This window comes from Vigna unguiculata, chromosome 10 (assembly GCF_004118075.2).
Source record: "Vigna unguiculata cultivar IT97K-499-35 chromosome 10, ASM411807v1, whole genome shotgun sequence".
In the NCBI taxonomy this organism is placed as follows: Eukaryota; Viridiplantae; Streptophyta; class Magnoliopsida; order Fabales; family Fabaceae; genus Vigna; species Vigna unguiculata.
The window spans coordinates 36,792,443-36,810,267 of NC_040288.1; the positions used below are offsets into that span (position 1 = coordinate 36,792,443).

Consider the following 17,825-nt stretch of genomic DNA (forward strand, 5'->3'; position numbering starts at 1 on the left):
TTTTTTGTTAGATTAATGTTAATATTAATATTTTTTCTCTCACGAAAGTACAAATGTACGTACCATTCTACCAAATTATTATCATTAAATAAAAATAAACCACATTAATTTTTTTAATAAATATTAAGATTAATTAAACAAAAAAATATTAAATTGTTATAAATACTACAAACAAAAAACATGTTAAACCTAGAACTGAGTGATTATTTTTAACGAGTGGGGAAGAGAATAATAAATGAGGTTAATATTTAATTAAATAAACAAAACAAAATTTCCTTTCAAAATTGTAGAAAGAAAAGAAGTGTAGTCTTGGGATTTTCAAATGTACAAGTATATAAATAGTCTTTGTCTTTAGATGTTGGATGAGAGAAACAGCATCACTGTTAAAAAGTACACTGTTCGAAGGAAAGACCATCTTCTCCTTTCTATCCTCAGCAGCGTGTAAGAAATTTTCTTCTCTTTTAACTTTTTTCCATCTATGGCTGTGATTTTCTTCCTTTCTCCATTTTTAAGCCTAAGTTATCTGAATTTGTCTTGGATTTTGAGTGTTAAACAAATATTTTCCCCTTCTGTGTGTTGTATTTTATGAATAATACTATGGCAATGGGTTGTACTTGGTTTTTCTGTGGGCAGCGAAGAGGCAGTGATGGGTTCAAGTACCAAAACTTTTACCTTTGAGGAGGTGGCTAAGCATAACCACAAGAAGGATTGTTGGATTATAATCAAAGGAAAGGTCAGTTTTTTGTGATCTGAATTCAGTTTATGTTATCATTTGATTCTAGATCTGTTTTCCTAAGTCGATCTTTTATTTTTCCTTGGATGAATCTGATGTGTTAATAATCTGTGGATGAATGTTGAGGACTTTATCTTACTTTATTTGACTGATCCTGGTAGGGGGAGGGGGGAAGGTCCTAATTTTCCTCTGGCGTGGTTTGGGTTTGAACAAAAGTCATTGATTCAGTCCTTGTATGTATCAAGTTAAAAAAAGTTGTGTATGGAATTTAGATTTTAGAATTTTGATGTAAAAGTAATCAAAATTCTTTCATCAGTTTAATCCATAAGCATGATATGTACAATAGTAATTTATGCATTCCTATAGCAATGAACAGGGATTCTCATACAATGATGCTGAACACCCTATGATAAATGATGATAGCATTTACTGATTAACCAGATTAATATAGCGTACTCATCATGGAAGACCCCAAAATCCCAACATAATGCAAATGGGTTAAGTGTTTATACTAGCTCAGTAATAAAAGAATTCTCCTATGGGCAAATGGCTAAAATGTTTGATTAATTGAGGAGTTGTACTGTGATTGCTGAAATCATGTCAAATTGTGGGAAAATGCTTGACGTGGCTGAAGCTGTGGTAGTGAATGAAGAGTGGTTACCCAGAACCAAAAAATGGTTCTTAAGCATAATTTTGTGGGTTGACATTGCCATCTAGGATGCTAAGAACTTTATTGTTTTTTTTTTCTCTCTCCAGGGTTAAGAACTCTTTTGAAGTTCTTTATGTACCTCATCCCCTTCCCTTTTTCTTTCTCAGCTCTCTTTTCACCTTCTCTTTCTCTGTTATTCAGAGTTCTTGCTGAAGAACAATTCTTCCAACGTGGAGAACTTTTCATCTACTCCAACCACAGTTCTTCTAAGAAAAATTCTTAGATTGAAGAACCCAACAATAGAGATGCTCTTAGGGGGTGCAATTAAAGCTACTGTTCTTGGCTCAAATAGTATAAGCATAAATAACTGGACTAAACCCAATACTGTAAGATTTTTTAATGATGCAAATTCTTTCCTTGTGAAATTCATTGAAAGATGGATAAATCAGAGGGCTCACAATGGGAATATGCTATTTAATGATTTAGAAAGTTCTTTTGGGCATAATTAGAAGACATTTATACGATTAGTAAAATATGGATTGTCTTTGTTTATTTTCTCATTTTGGCTTTTTAGTATCTGCAAAACACAAACTACTATTACTATATTCTTAATTTTGTTGAGGGCAGCAACTGTTGGAATTTGAAGTTCAATTTTATCTCAAACTATTTCTATGATAAAACTGTGTCGCCTTATCAGTCATTGAACATGAAAGAGATAGCATACTCCTGGTTGGTAAGGAGACTATATATCAATGGTTGTCCTGGCGTGACTCGATTCATGAAAGTTTATGAGCCTAATTTTCCTTATTAATATTTAATATTTTATTAAGATATTTTGTATATGAGAGATATTTTGGTGAGTCGGTTATTATATTTGTTACTATTTTGCCTATAAATAAAAGATTAACTCTTAGGGTTGGGGGACTATTTTCTGGCCTCAGTGTGCTCTTTATTTCACATTAAGTCAGAAAGATTCTTAAAATTTTGTCTTTGGTAAAACATATTCAATTTCTTGCCGGAACAGTTATCTTTCTATCCTGGCTGGTGAGTCTTTTCACAAAGTGACGTTGATGTCAATTTTTTTATTAAAGAATAGGATTTTCCTGTTTCAATAAGTGGATGTTAAATGAGTTATTTTTCAAGTGCTCATTACATATTATCATAACACTACCAGAGTTAACAAGCTTCAAAAACTAACATATCATCTCCCATCGGGAAGAACATTTTGCTTTCCAAATTCTAGTTGCTAGAACAAGTTGTTTGTGTGAAGTGTTCCGTTGCATTTCATTAGCCTGTACACCTTTTTTCTCTTTATCGAAAGAACAAATTGTATTTAAGAGAATACAAACTCATTCAGAAAAGGGAAAACAATGAAAGTAGAAATTCTTCAAACAACATTTCCGGCAATGAATCTGAGCCAAAAGAATCCCTTGCTCTCCAGGTCTCCTCCTAGACCACTAATCTTCCAAAGCTTCATGTAAACAGCTTTTTCAGAGTTGCAAAAGGGAACAAACACCTTTCCTCTCTAAGTAAGAACTTTACATGGTATCAGGTATTGATTTCTCCATCAACAAACACCTCTGCGTCCATCACACCCTCCTCAAGCACTCAGAATCTCAGTCTTTCAAAAGTACCTCCACTCCTTCTCATAACCATATCTTATGATTTCTGGTATTGAAAACAATATGTTGCTAAGACTCTTGATTTCAATTTTCAAAGACTCTCTAGAAATCATTGTTCATTCCTGCCCTTTCATAGAGCCTATAATGTTTTCAACCCCATTGAGGGATGCCACACCCACCCCACCACCAGCTCTATCTAATCAGGGTGTCATCAATTCTTCCAAACCCACTTATCAGTAAAAGAAAATAATTCCTTATGTTTCTAATATCACAAATCTAAAGTATTTATACGAATGACAACCTGGTCATTGTTTCAATGTTCTATTCAGACTGTCTTGAATCTTAGAGAAAGATGAACACAATCAGTGATTAGTTAGTTTAGGAAACTTTAGGTACTGGTAATACCATTTATGTTATAAAGTTATATAGATCGTATCATAAACAACATTGAAGAAATAGTTAAATACATTTGCTTTTATACTCACTGTCTGACTATTGAATTGATTAATACACTCTGCACTGCAAAAAGAACACAGTCAGTGGTTAGTTAGTTTAGAAAACTTTAGGTACTGATAATGCCATTGATCTTATAAAGTTATATAGATCCATTTGCTTTTATACTCACTGTCTGACAATTGAATTGATTAATTACAATCTGCACTGCAAAAAGAGCCAACAGAGGGGGGAAACTTTTGTAGATAAATAAGATACTAATTTTAACCTTTATTTCTAGATGTCAAATACACTCCTTGATGGCCCCTGATTTCTTTACTTATCCTTCTTTTTCCTTTTTTAATGACTATAGAAGCTCAAGTAGATGTTCCTTGAGATTTGTTTTTGTGAATAGTAGACTGTATATAGATCAAAACAATTTACCTAACGCACTTCATTTGTGGCAGGCGTATGATGTGACCCCATTTTTGGATGATCATCCAGGAGGTGATGAAGTTTTAGTGACCGCAACAGGTAATTATTTCATCTTGGTCCGATAATGTCATTAACATGCCATCGGAATCTACTTCCTCTGGCCTAGTTTGCTAGAAGAAAGAAAATGAATCAATAAAGAAACAGAGAAAATAATAGACAGGGACTAAGAATGTTTTGGTGTTTACACAGAGAAGGATGCCACCACTGATTTTGAAGATATTGGGCACAGTGATGCAGCAGTTGAGATGATGCAGACATACTTTGTTGGGAATGTTGACACCACCTCTCTTCCAGCAGCACAAGTTCCCAACGAAACTCTACGCCCACCTGCACAAGCACCTGCCTACAACAATCAATCTTCTGGATTTGTGAAGATCTTGCAGTACCTGGTGCCATTGCTGATATTGGGCTTTGCATTTGCTCTGCAGTACTATGGCAAAAAAACCAAGTCCACTGAATCAGAAAATTGAATATGAGCTGTGGCCATAGTTTTAGTGCATCTATTATTCAAAGTCCATATCAAAAGTGTCCTAGTGGTAATAAAGTGGCTGCAGTGTTGTTTCTTTTCCTTTTTCCTTTTTTCTGGGTATCATTCAAAACTATTTGGCTCTCTCAAATATCATGCAGGGATTAATTTTGTTTCCTTGATTTGCTATGGCCTCTTTCTCAGTTATGCTAGTTGCTCATTTGGACTCAATCTATTATCTCATGAATAATATTTTGAAATAGATTTTATCAAACATAGTAATTGGAGTGCAGATTATTGTATTATGTCTTGTGTTCCATGTTTAAATTCTGCAGCCCTTGACTGAATAGTTTAGTTAAAAAGATCGAATCATTTAATTGCAGTAAACACTTGGAAAGTAGAAACAACTATCTTTTTTTGGGAATGCCCTTATGTTGACGATATTATGTGAAAGTTGTGTATCAATAGATAATAAATACATGAGATCATATTAAAAAAAAAAAAACTGTTTAACACTAAAAGGAAATTTATTGTTCTTGGGTTATAATTTCTGTTTAATTGACATATTGAGCTTGCATGAGGGCTTATATATACACATATATCACTATAGTTTTCTTTAACAGCGGCCAAAAGATTTAAAGCTAGAACTTTGTACAAAATCATTAAATTTTTCAGCATCAGATACTGGTCTTAGTAGGTTTTAACAACAGTATATGTACCCTCTACAATTTTTTAGCACCCCTTCTCCTAAATATAGATATGTTGCAGAAAACTTATTACTATAAGTAATTTTCATTATAGCAAAATACAACAACGAACAGAAAAATAAGTTTGACAGCTAATATTCTTCCTCCAACCCAAAGAGAACTTGGTTCGATGAATAAATCTGTTTCATACACCACTCTTTCTTAGTTTTTAACAAAAGAAGACGAAGAAGAAAGGGGTGAAACTTTACATATTTGATAAATCAAAATTAATTTTTGATAATCATGCTGCATCCGTTGTAGACCCGTTATTATTGTTTGAAAAGTGACAATAGAGGTATAGATAGATGGAAGAGTATAAAGTTTAAGATTCGGTCCCCCACTGAGTGAATCCCAATGACAAAATGTGTCATTTAGGTGTAGACATCATTGGACCCATGTTCCTTTGTGAGCTAGAGGGCAATAACCAAACGCAAAATCTTGTTTGTCCCACTTTGTTTGGCCCAAATTTGTGCCAAACGACCCACGAACCATTTTGTCCCGTTTGTTATGTTGTCAATTGCATATTTGAGCTCACTTCTTATTTCAGCTTTCTTTTCCCAACAACGTAATCTACCTTCCTGTTTTTGTTTTTTTATCAGTAAATTTTTTCCTTGCCTTCTTCTTTTTCTATCATGCAAAAGGATAAACTATAAAGTATATGGATGAATATGCCACCAGATTTTTTTTTCGTTAATGAGACAGGAACAGGATAAAGACTCAAGCTTCAACTGGTGTCACTGTCATTCATATTTCATAGGCTTTCGGTAGTATAAGATTTTTTTTTTTTTTCATGTCTTTGGACAAATCTTTACCCGCAAAAAGGGTAGGGTAAATTCTTTATAACTTTTTAGCTACCACTTTTTTTTTATATTGGAAAAAATGGTGTTCGTTTTATGCCCAACCGTTGTTAAATAATTTTGTTAATTTAATCCATATGATGCCAAGTCATACGACCAGCTTTATTATTGAAAATGTTGAAAGTGACACATTTCAAACCATTAAAAACCAATAAATATGTAACAAATGTATTTCATCCTAATGTTTGTTCACATACATTAATTGGTGTTCTTATCAATAATGCCAGTTTGCAAGAGACTGGTAGATAGTGGTTTCTCTAAAATATCATTATTCTTGCTTTAGTAAAAGCAAATATTATATATAAACCCCAAAATTCGTTTTCAATTCAATTAGCCTTACGTAAAAAATATCATCAGCTAGAACTACATATTTATTTATTAGTACCTTTCAGTATTTGTCCTTTTCTCTTTGAGCAACATAGATTTCTATCGAAGAAGAAGTCTAAGAAAACAAACTCTATTTGAGAGTAAAATTCATGTATATTTTCATTCAAATTAAAGGGTACATATACAAAAACTAAACCTGACTTTCATCAACTTTTAAGCTTTTACAGTCTATCATTATAATTGTTTTTTTTTTCTAAAGGATCGCTTCATTTTTGTGAAGTTGAGTATTGTTACAAATATATGATTCTTGCCACAACTCATATGAGAAATTGCAATTAAAGAAAAAAAAAATGCGTTGATGATTCCACTTGTATATAGTAAAAAGAATGAAGATTGTTTTCTCTTTCATCTAGGTTCTTTAGGACAAGGCTTGTCCATAATAGCTCTTTGTGTATCTATTAACAATTTTGATGTCATGTTGCATTTGTCATCAACAAACAATGTTGGATAAAACCCATCAACAAATGTTTCTAATTCATATCACATTCTAACTTCTCAGGTCCTTATTGTCTTTGTTATATCAATCTCTACTCTCTAAGGACTAATATTCTTGGTTGTCTCTCCTACTTACAAATATATAGGATAGAATGTAGAGAGGATGTAACAAAGTTTTCTTACAATTGCATGACTTCACAAAGTGAATAGTACAAAGATTTAAAATTTCCATACAAAAAAATTAAAGCTTAAAGCATTGCATATTTTATAATTCTTGACAAACTATATCTTGATGAGCAGTTGGAAACTTTGTCCTTTATATAACTCTTCAACAATATGATCATTTTTTGCCTAATCTTTAGCAATAATATCCTTTTGTGCTTGATAATAAAGTCACTCATCTTTTACACAAATAAGGCTTAATATAACTTCGTGGGCAAATTTATTTTAGTCCATGAGTAATTTCAAAAATTTGGATTCGACTTTTAATTAGTTTAAAACTACAAACCCACACTTGAATGAGTTGTGAAATATTATGCATATAGTATATGAGATTTAGTTTAAATACTCCATTACTTTTAGATAAAGCGTTCAAAGAGCTCATGGGTATCATAAAAATATATGTTGATGACTTTCTAAGGTGGGAGAATGTTAATCCGTATCCACCTGTTAAGGAATAATTAATGCATGTGGATTTATTATTTTTACATTGAAAGTTAGAATTATTAATTCTATTAATTAAAATAATATAAATGCATATAACTAGTTTTATAAAGACAAAAATATTCTTTAAAATATGTAAATAATAAAAATAAACATTTTTGAAACTCAATTAAATCTCAAATTGATACTTTAATTATTATTCTTTTGTAAATCTTTTAGATGTTTAATACTACTTTTTGTTGATTTTTATGTTAAGTTAAACTTTTTTATGTTTAATTATATTTTAATTTTTAATAACATTAAAACATAGTTATTTTATTATTTAATTATTTTGTAATTTTTATTGGTAAACATTAAATAAAATATTATATAACAACTATACAATACTTATGGATATTCTTGTCTTTTAAATAAAATAAAATTGTATTAATTGTGATTAAGTTAGATTTCATTTAATATCACAATTAATTATGAACTTTTGTACATTTCAAGATGTATTAATTATCCTTAACTTAATCGGTGCTCTAAGTGCCTTTAATGACAATGGTTAGCAAGATCCATTAAGGTAACTCTTGTGGAGCATTTCCTTGAAAATATCAAGAGAGCTTTTCTTATAAGAACGACAAAATAAATGCATTTGAAATCATGTAAATGTGTTTTTGGCATAGGATGTAAGAAATTTCTTGTTTTTATGTCCACTCAATGAGGAGTAAAATATAACCCTAAAAAATGTTATGATATGTTGCCTATAAGATGTGGTAATTTGAAAGGGTCAACACCTCAATAGAGTGCTCGCTTCCCTCTCCATTTTCCTTCCACATTTGGTGGAAAAGGCAAAACTCTTCTTTTAATTTTTAAACTAAAGAGTTTGAAAAGATTTATTCAGAACAAAAATTGTGAAGATGCTTTAAAAGATCAAGTGAGATATTTTTTTTTTTGTACTCTTCATTCCACAAACATGCTTTTAATCCTTAATTTAGTAGTTATAACACCTTGTTTTTAGAAATTAATATTAATTATTACTTGTTTATTTATAAACATATATGAATTTATAATTTCTAAACATAGTTTTCATTGAATCTTTGGAAATGATTTGTGATTATGACTTTTGGTTTTATCTTTTGATTTTAAAAAAATAATAATAATAAATGAAAGACTTCATTTGAGATATTCAGGACGACAGACAAACGAAGAACTTTGTTTGGTAAGCTTTAAAAGACATTTATATGAATATTCATGGGTAATATCTTAAAGATATATCAAATGGGTATTCTTAGTGAATATTCACGGATAATGGATATAGGTATTTCAATTCCTACTTGCAATGGGACATATTTAGTATCATGACATTCGACCAAATATATTAAGATGCTAATAATTATTACCGAAATTTTTTTAGCATTTTTTTTTAAATTTCAAGTGATCAAAATAAAATTATTGGTAACAAAAATATTAATCATACAACAATCGTTTGAAATTTTACTTCAAATATATATATATATATATATATATATATATATATATATATATTTAAATGATTTTATTTAAAAAAAAATTAAAAATAAAATATAAAATTATCTATGAGTATTTAAGGTACCTGCAGATATAAAAAAAAATATCGGATACATTTTTACATATATCCAACAAATAATGAGACATGTTGTTAAACGAATTTTGTTGAACAGGATGGGTAGAAGATAAATATTACTTGCATCAATCCAATCTTGTCATCCCTATATAGATATCAATATTAAAGGAAGTAATCATTTAATATTTAATTATTTAGTATATTTTTATTTAAAGTTCTTATTAACTTGAGAATATAAAAGAAAAAAACTGATTTTTAAATGAATCTCTATTAAGTTTTTAACAAGAACTTGAAGATCATTCATTCCAAACTCCTAAAACTTTAAAAAAAAAAAAAAAATCGCCCTTTCACATTTTAAAGACGCTATTCTTTCTCTTAGCAATATTCGTTTTATATAATAAGTGTCTTCCTTGGAATGTATATTGTGCTCAATTTTGGTGCATGATTTTAGGATCTTATGTTAAGAATATCAGGATTGTATATGTTTTAAACCACAAAAAAAGCAATACTATGGGACCAGAACTTTGATGTTAATTAGGATTTGGAATTGAATATGTTAAAAGTGTTGAATAGGGGATCTGAACTACAAAAAGTTTTGATGCAAAATGCATTGAACCACCTTTGAAGACAAAGCATTATAGTCCCAACGAAGAGACCGCCACTAACGTAAGATGGCTCGCACGCTGTGATCTCAGGCCATTACACTGTATCCCGCATTCTGAATTCTTCATCTTACAAAGGCAAGAACTTTAGGGCACACAAACATGTGTAAAACCAATAATCAATATTCATTCTCTAAGATTTTGATTTTTAAGCTCAAATATCGAAGTGCTTTTGAGTAAGTTTTCAGCTTAATTGGATTTTGTGTTACATAGGTCAATTGAGTTTTTCAAAATTCTAAAGATCCTTTTTCTATTAGTTAAATATGTTTTTGGTCTTTTAACTTTCAGTAAATTTTGGAATTAGTCTATTTTGAAAGTTTGGACCAATTTAGTCATTCATATTTCGAAATACATGAATTTATTCCTTTTAATCAAATTTTGTTAAGTTTATTTGACATTTCAAGCACATTTCAGAATTTTATTTGAGTTGTTTATATAGTTTAACACATTTTTACTTTAATTTAAGTCAAATACTATTTAATCATTTTTCTATTTCTTGCTTAGCAAAAGAAATGTATTTTAATTAAACCCTTTTACTCTTTTTTTTTTTTAATTTTCTCACACTAATTGTGTGGATATTCAACCCGATTAGACTTACATCATTGCATGATTGATGTCATGCATTTCTAGTTTGTCAACCTTCGAAAACAAAGCCGACTCTTGATACGTATGTGATGTTATTCAATTTCTAAAATTCATTTTAAAAAATAATAGTCATTAGGAAATCCAAAAGGTGCAACTTTTTCTACAATTAGTAAATACCAATCACTAATCATGTTATGTACAAGGAACACTTTTAGTAACTTTACCAAAGGTATTTCAAATCTCCAATAGCGATATGTGTTTTAAGCTAATTCAGCCGAGAGATCTACTTAACAAGAATTATTGCACATAGTATTAAAAGTGAAAAAAAAAAGAAAAAAACGTGAGAAAAAACCAAAATTAGACAAAATAAAAGCACGAGTATATTTTTCCATGTCCTTCATAGAATTGGAATTGTCAATGCAGTATTCATTTTGTTTCCTAAAAAGTTGGAACAAGATATTCAATGAATTTGTATTCTTATCCAAGACATGTCACTACACTTGGGCCCAATTATGATGATAAACGTGTGAGTTTCGATGAAGTAGCCATAGTTCTTATCCTCAGGGTAGTTCACTACTAGTAAACAAAAAAAAATGTTGATAGTTGTTATCCGAACAAGTTTGTTATATATAATACGTGAATGGTTGTTTCTGAATCGAATTTCGCAACATCGAAGAAGAGACAATTTATAATTTTGCAATGACTAGAAGAAACGAAACGCTAAGTTCTTGAAGAGGAATTTAGAGAAGAAAAAAAGGTTGTGCGAATGGGAAAAGGAATAAAGTTGAGGTTGACAAGAATGGGATAATTGAAGACCAGGGTCAAGTAAATTGGTTTGACTTAAATGGTTATAGCCAACTATATGTACACGAAATTGCCGTATTAATGATTTTTTGAGAGGGTTTTACCGATGATAGCATGATGATAGTAACAATGGGGGCAAAGGCACTTTACGTGAAATGAAATTGAAACTGAGCAAAAGGGGAAAAAAGATTAATAAAAGGCATTGTAATAAATAAAACATTCCCTGTTGTGTATGTGCTAAATTTGAGTAAGATGTACCTCTCTGTGCTGTCAATTACATGTATAGTTGAAGTCTTACTTCTCCCTAGAAAATTGAAGATACAGATCAATGTGGTCCTGTTTTTTATGACAAATGAAAGAGTTTGTGGTGCAAAGCGTCATAGGTGGTAGGAGGTTAGGACAAGTTGAAAACCAGAGTTGCCCCCACCCATAGTAATAATCAACATGTCGTTGTGCATAGGAGTCACAATAAACCTCAGGGAACCATGTACTTGGTTGTAGACTTAGATCAGGCCAAGGTTTTTGTCTCTCACTGCATACTGCCAAATCCCAAATATTTCAAATTTAACTTTCATTCACAACTCCCACATCACCTCTCTACAACTTGCAATTCCACACTCAACCACATTCCATCACGCACTTCTCCCGATTCAATTCCTTAAATAAATTATTATCTACATTCTTTTTTTATTATTATTATTATGTGTCCTCAAATACATATATTTTTTCAATTCAACCACAATTATGATGTAATCACGTGTGCTATCTTGTCTATAGCTAAACTCCCACTGGCATATGTGTACCAGTGTACTATCTATCTATCTATCACATTAGCGTGTGTTATGTGCTACGGATTATGACATGATGATGAATTATTTTATTTACTTCCAGTTTAGTTTTTAACGACACATTATTTAAATGGTAGAGGCCAAACTTAAAAACTTGTATTAATTTTACCAAAATATTTACAATGAAAATAGATATTATCTAATTTTTTATAACCGGACAACTTCAGACTTCACTGTCAACTTAAAAACCAAAAACCAAAAAAAGAAAAAAGAGAAAAACCTGATGACTCAAAGGGCCATGCACTTAACATTTAGTGCCTCCAAAGGGCCATGCACCTCCCACCAACCCCTGCCACATGCAAAACCTTCCTCTCTTTCCCTTTTTTTTTTTTTTCTTTTTTTCTCTTCCCATTAAAACAAAGAGTTTCAAGTTAATAACTTAGACAAACTTAAACACTGCTACTATTATTTCAAGGGCTGAGTCCACGCCTGGGACGGACTTTAACGGTGAGGGGGTTGGCCATTTCGCAAGAGAGCCTGAGCACCTCCGTTAGATCAACACCGTTGGCTTCATCAGAGGGTATCCATTGAAACTCGTGCAAGAGACTAGCCACCCAGAAGGTCACGGTACTCAAACCCAGAGTCTTCCCAGGGCAAGTCCTTCTACCCGATCCGAATGGAGCAAGTCTCAGATCCGACCCAAAAACAGAAAACTCGTTCTCCAAACCCACGAACCTCTCCGGCTTAAATTCAAGTGGGTCCACCCATACATCCGGGTCCCGTGCTATGGCCCACATATTAACCATAGCCGTGGTCCCTGCGGGCACATGATGCCCATCAATGGTGGTATCAGTTATGGCCAAACGGGCCCAGGAGAGAAGCGGGCCTGGAGGGTGCAGCCTCAGAACCTCCTTCACCACCGCCGGAAGATAAACGGTCATGGCCACATCATCCTCTGTCAAGGCACGTGACCCACCACCAACCACCGCATCCAGTTCCTCTTGCACCCTCCTTTGCACCTCGGGATGAAGCACCATCCTCGCCAATATCCACTCAATCAAAACCGCCACCGTGTCGGTCCCTCTAAATATCATTTCCTGTCAAAAAAATAAATTAAAAATTAGGAACATGTAATAAAATAGCCTTACATCACCAATTAGACATTTATTTATTTATATATTATTTAGGAACATGCATGCGGCAGTGAGTAATTAAGTTCTCAGGTTAAATTTATATTATTAATTTTGGTAGGAATTAAATTAAACTTACCCAGAGGACAGCAATCATGTCGGAGTGAGACAATTTATCTGGACCTTGGAGAGAGAGCAAAACATGAACGAAATCGCGGTTGGTTTGGGTTATGTCGGCTTCATGGTCGGCGATAATTGAACCAACGAACCGGTTCACTTTGGGGACGAGTTTTGAGCAAGTGAACCGGATTTTCTGGAGGTCAAAGTCTTTGAGAAAAGGGAGGTGGTCGCCCCAATTAAGGGTACCCAATAAATCGTACCCCTGTTCTACCAACTGGGAAAGCTCCTCCATTTCTGCGTTTGCCTCATCCAGCTTATACCTCTGTCCAAACACAGACCACATGATGTTGTTAAGAGAAGCTTTTTTCAGAACCTGGCGAAGCTGAAAGGCACCATGGCGGTTGGCGAAGGAGCGGGTCATTTGAGCCGCGATTTCTGCCCGTTGGAGCTCGGAGGCCTTGATTTGCTTGGGACAGAAGAGGTGCGTGGCGGCTATGCGGCGGAGTGTGCGCCAGTAGACACCGTATGGGGCAAAACCGATGGCACGGTTGAACATGAGACTGTATGCAGATTCCTTGATTGGACGATCAGCAAAGACAGAGCTGGTGAGAATCTCCTTGGCGACATCGGGGTGGCACGTGACTATGGCACGTGTGTCTCCGAGGCTGAAGGCCATGAGCCTGATGGCGTTGCATGCCTTGGCGGCGGTAAAGATACGGTGGTGCGCGAGGGAGATCATGAGGGTGATGCTCCCGATAATAGGGTAGCCTTTGGGACCGGGAATGATTTTGTCAGTATCCGAGGAAAGGTTAAGGTTGTTGGATGAGGTTGAAGTGGGCTTTTTCCAGTAATGGAAGGAGTAGTACTTACCCCAAGCAGGACCACCAGGGTGAGACCAGTAGAAGAAAGTCATGGTGAGCCAGAGAGAGGCCATGATCAAGAGTGACCATGCAATGTTCTCTTGAGTACATTTGGAGGCCAAGGCCAACACCCACAGGTTATCAATGTGCGTTGTCATCGAAGAAGAGTGTATTTTTCAAACAGAGAATTGAAGAAGAAGAAGAAAAGGAGAGGACCGAAGGAAGAAACTTTCTTTCTTCTGAGGTTGGAAAGCGAAGGAAGAGATGAGTATGGGAGATGGTGGTTATCGAATATATAGGGTCACAACACAAGGGAGAGAAACTGTTATACCTCAAATCATAACTGTTATAGTTATAGTTATACTTGTGTTTATGTTTATGATGTTTTTGTTACATGCTAGAAGGCAAATAGATTGCATACATGTACAGGTGAACAATACTAATAAGAATTGATTGATGGACTAATAATGAAAATAAAAAATAAATAATAAATAGTAATAACTTAAATTAAGAAAATTAGGAGTTTGTTTGGAAGGTGTATGATACAGAGGGTGGGGAATGAAAATAATAGGAGAGTTAGTATAGTTGTAGTGTGCAGTGTAGTAGTTTTTTTGGAGGAAATATTTGACGAAATCTCTTTGGAAAAAGTAAGTTACTAGATTGAGTGGGGTGATTAATGCACGCGCCATTGCCGCTTTGGTGTATAGGGTATGATGTACTACCCATTCCCTTTTGCTTTTACCCACTTCTTTCTATTTCTCTTTCCCTTCAACACAAGAATTAGAATATATACTTTCAAAACTTTTACCTTACCTTCTTACTTCTCTTTCAATTATTCTTTTATTGTTCAAATTAAATCATAAAAACTGTTTTTATATATATTTCTCTTATACACTCTTATTCAGATTTTATTTAATCTAGGGTACTAACTTTAATTCATATTTTAAAAAACATTTTTTATAAAAGTATATAAATAATAATCAATGCTTGCTTTATGGGTGGATATTTGATTTCTAAGAAATGAATCATCTATTTCCTCATTATGAGCTAATATTAAATTTTGTAAAGAACACATAAATAGGAAAAGTACAGAGTTTATTTGTTTAGGCTTAGAAGATATGAGAAGAGTCTGATGCGACATCAGACACATACTATTGAGAATTGAACTGAGATGTTCCTTTTAGTTTGATGGTGTGCCAATTTAAAATCACGTGATCTACTTATTGGTTATACGGACTAATTGTATTTAACAATCCAGCAACCATCATGTTCTTTCTATGTCTTTTAATCATTTTACATTATTTTTAATACTAACTAATTATTCATTTAACATCTTTTATTAACTGATAGATAACTAATCTAGTCTTCATAGTTTTACACCATACACACAATAATGTTTAATTGGATAAAAGAATTAAAAGTTAAAATACAACTTCAGTCTTTCTATTTTTTTTTTTTACAAATTTTATATTTTATCTTTTCCTTCAAAATATAGCTAGTTAGTGTTTTATATTTTGAAATTAAAAAAATTAAGTTAATTATCATAATGTATCCTTTTCAATAATAAGATTATTACTTAAATAACAGCTTATTCAATAACAAGCAAATAGTTGAATAAGATCAATATTGTTTTTTTTTTATGGACAAAGATCTTTATATCCTAGTTTAAGCCTTCAATAAATAAATATTTATTTCAGTTTGATGCTACATAAAATGCAATAGAAAAAGAGTATAATTAATATATATTAATTATTTGAAATCAAATCAAACATAAACTTACCATTTACACCTAATTCAAAATTATTTTAAATAACTTTTGTTTTTTTACATTCAAAATCTAAAACATGAATATGAATATGAAACTCTCATCAGAGTAAATTATATGTTAAAAAAAATACGTAAAAAAAAAATGTACGAAATTGAGCATGATCATGTTTCAAATGTGTTAATAAAAGGGACATCCTTCTTGGTTTTTTCATCAAATATGATCCACTAAAATTTGTTTCAACTGCCATTTAACATCTCAACCTAGATTTTCTAAATAGTTTTACTTTTACAAATCACAGTACTGTAATATCTACATTTTTATCCCATTTCATCTAAAATAAAATTTATTTTGCACATGTATGCACCTGAACCTACAAATTAATAAATATAAAAAATAAAATAAATATATTTACTATCTAAAAATATAAAATTATTTTAAAAAATCATAATTATATTTTAGATCTTACTAAGAACATCATGTTCTTTAATAAATACAGTTAGTAAAGATCACACCAAAAATCTATTGGAGATCACAGCAAATTCTCTTAATAATTCTATTAACATTTCTTTTAATAGAATCTTCTATTGTTGAGTTTTATACCTTATTTCAATGAACAAAGTAAGCAAGAATAAAACAATATTAAAAATAAAAATAATTATTTTTTAATAATTAAATTGTATTTTAATATGCTAGGTTTATGTGTACCTTAAAAAAGTTATATATATATATATATATATATATATATATATATATATATATATATATATATATATATATATATATATATATATATATATATATATACCTTTGTGGATGGACAGAAGATCTTAGACAAATCTAAGCATACCCCTTGTCTAAATCATGTTTGATGAGTCTCTTGTAATATATTTTGATAGTGTTTGTAAGTTGCCACTAGATTGGACACACCAATATTTGTCAAAAGTGACCCCAACTATGATTCATCCACCATCCAACACTGCTTCCTCCTCCAACTTGATAGCTACCAAATCACTGTTTACTGTACATATAAAACTATATTTCTTTAATTACTGTATATTGTATATAAATATCAATGTTTTCATTGATAAATACATTTCAACAAATAATTATCACATCCAGATACTTAAAATCAACTTCAGAAGTTGATATTAAAGATCATTATGTGTTGTTTACCAGAACCTTTATTTAATTTTATTTGATTGTCACATGACTTATTATATCTATTATATACAAAGTAAAAGTATTAGGACATTTTAGGTAGAATTATAGGTTTAATATCACAATTTTATAGATATTTTGTTCAATATTTGATAAATCTGATGTACAATACAAAAATAATTGAACAACTCATCTTGTTTGTTTTTACACTTAACAGCTGCATCAAATTTTGTTTAAAAAATCCTACCATTATAAAAGGCATCGAAATAAACAATTTTAAAAGCGCTAAAAACTAAATTGAACCTTTTAGAGATTAAAAAATGAAATTAAAGAAAAGAAATAAGGAAAAAACAGGTAGAGGTCGGTATCAGTCTTAAATGATATATGTTACTATAATTGATATAATATTAGAGTGATAAGAGGAGTGGTAATGAAAAAAAAAAAGTAGACAAAAACGATCTAGGATGAGAGGGGTTGGTTGGGATTGAGATCGATTGAAGAGGTGTTTAATGTTGGTGTGTTGTGTTGTTGAGGGAGGGAGTGTGCATGTCGTGTTGGGTTGGACGGTGAGGGGAAGCGCGTGGGGGAGAGACATCCTGGGACGACAAATTAACGTGGGAGCAGTAAAAAATCAGGTTAGGATGTCTGACACGTGGGGGTCGTGTGGCTTGATACTGTCTGGTGATGCGACTGAGAGAGTGAAAGGGCACATGAGGCCCATCCACTTATGGCTCTCATACATTGCTTTTAGGCAGTGAGTACACAGTATCAGTATCAGTATCTCAGTATGGCCTCTTCCCCCTCCCATTTTTCCATTTCTGATTTCCAATTTTATCATCCAGATCTCCCTCAATCTTAACATTAATTATTTTCTTTG

At 32.0% G+C, this 17,825-nt stretch overlaps 2 protein-coding genes across 2 annotated transcripts; one reads left to right on the plus strand and one right to left on the minus strand.

Annotated features, from left to right (window-relative positions):
* Positions 1-315: 315 nt before the first annotated feature.
* On the plus strand, positions 316-4,702 carry LOC114167036 (cytochrome b5-like). The gene is made up of 4 exons (XM_028051947.1): positions 316-441; positions 634-733; positions 3,904-3,970; positions 4,121-4,702. Exons 1-4 carry the CDS (start codon positions 356-358, stop codon positions 4,399-4,401), a joined length of 534 nt encoding a protein of 177 aa, XP_027907748.1. The 5' UTR covers positions 316-355; the 3' UTR covers positions 4,402-4,702.
* Positions 4,703-12,043: 7,341 nt separating this feature from the next.
* LOC114167002 (cytochrome P450 78A3-like) lies at positions 12,044-14,418 on the minus strand. The gene is made up of 2 exons (XM_028051890.1): positions 13,182-14,418; positions 12,044-13,009 (listed from the first exon to the last, which is right to left on the minus strand). Exons 1-2 carry the CDS (start codon positions 14,178-14,180, stop codon positions 12,383-12,385), a joined length of 1,626 nt encoding a protein of 541 aa, XP_027907691.1. The 5' UTR covers positions 14,181-14,418; the 3' UTR covers positions 12,044-12,382.
* Between the last annotated feature and the right edge of the window lie 3,407 nt (positions 14,419-17,825).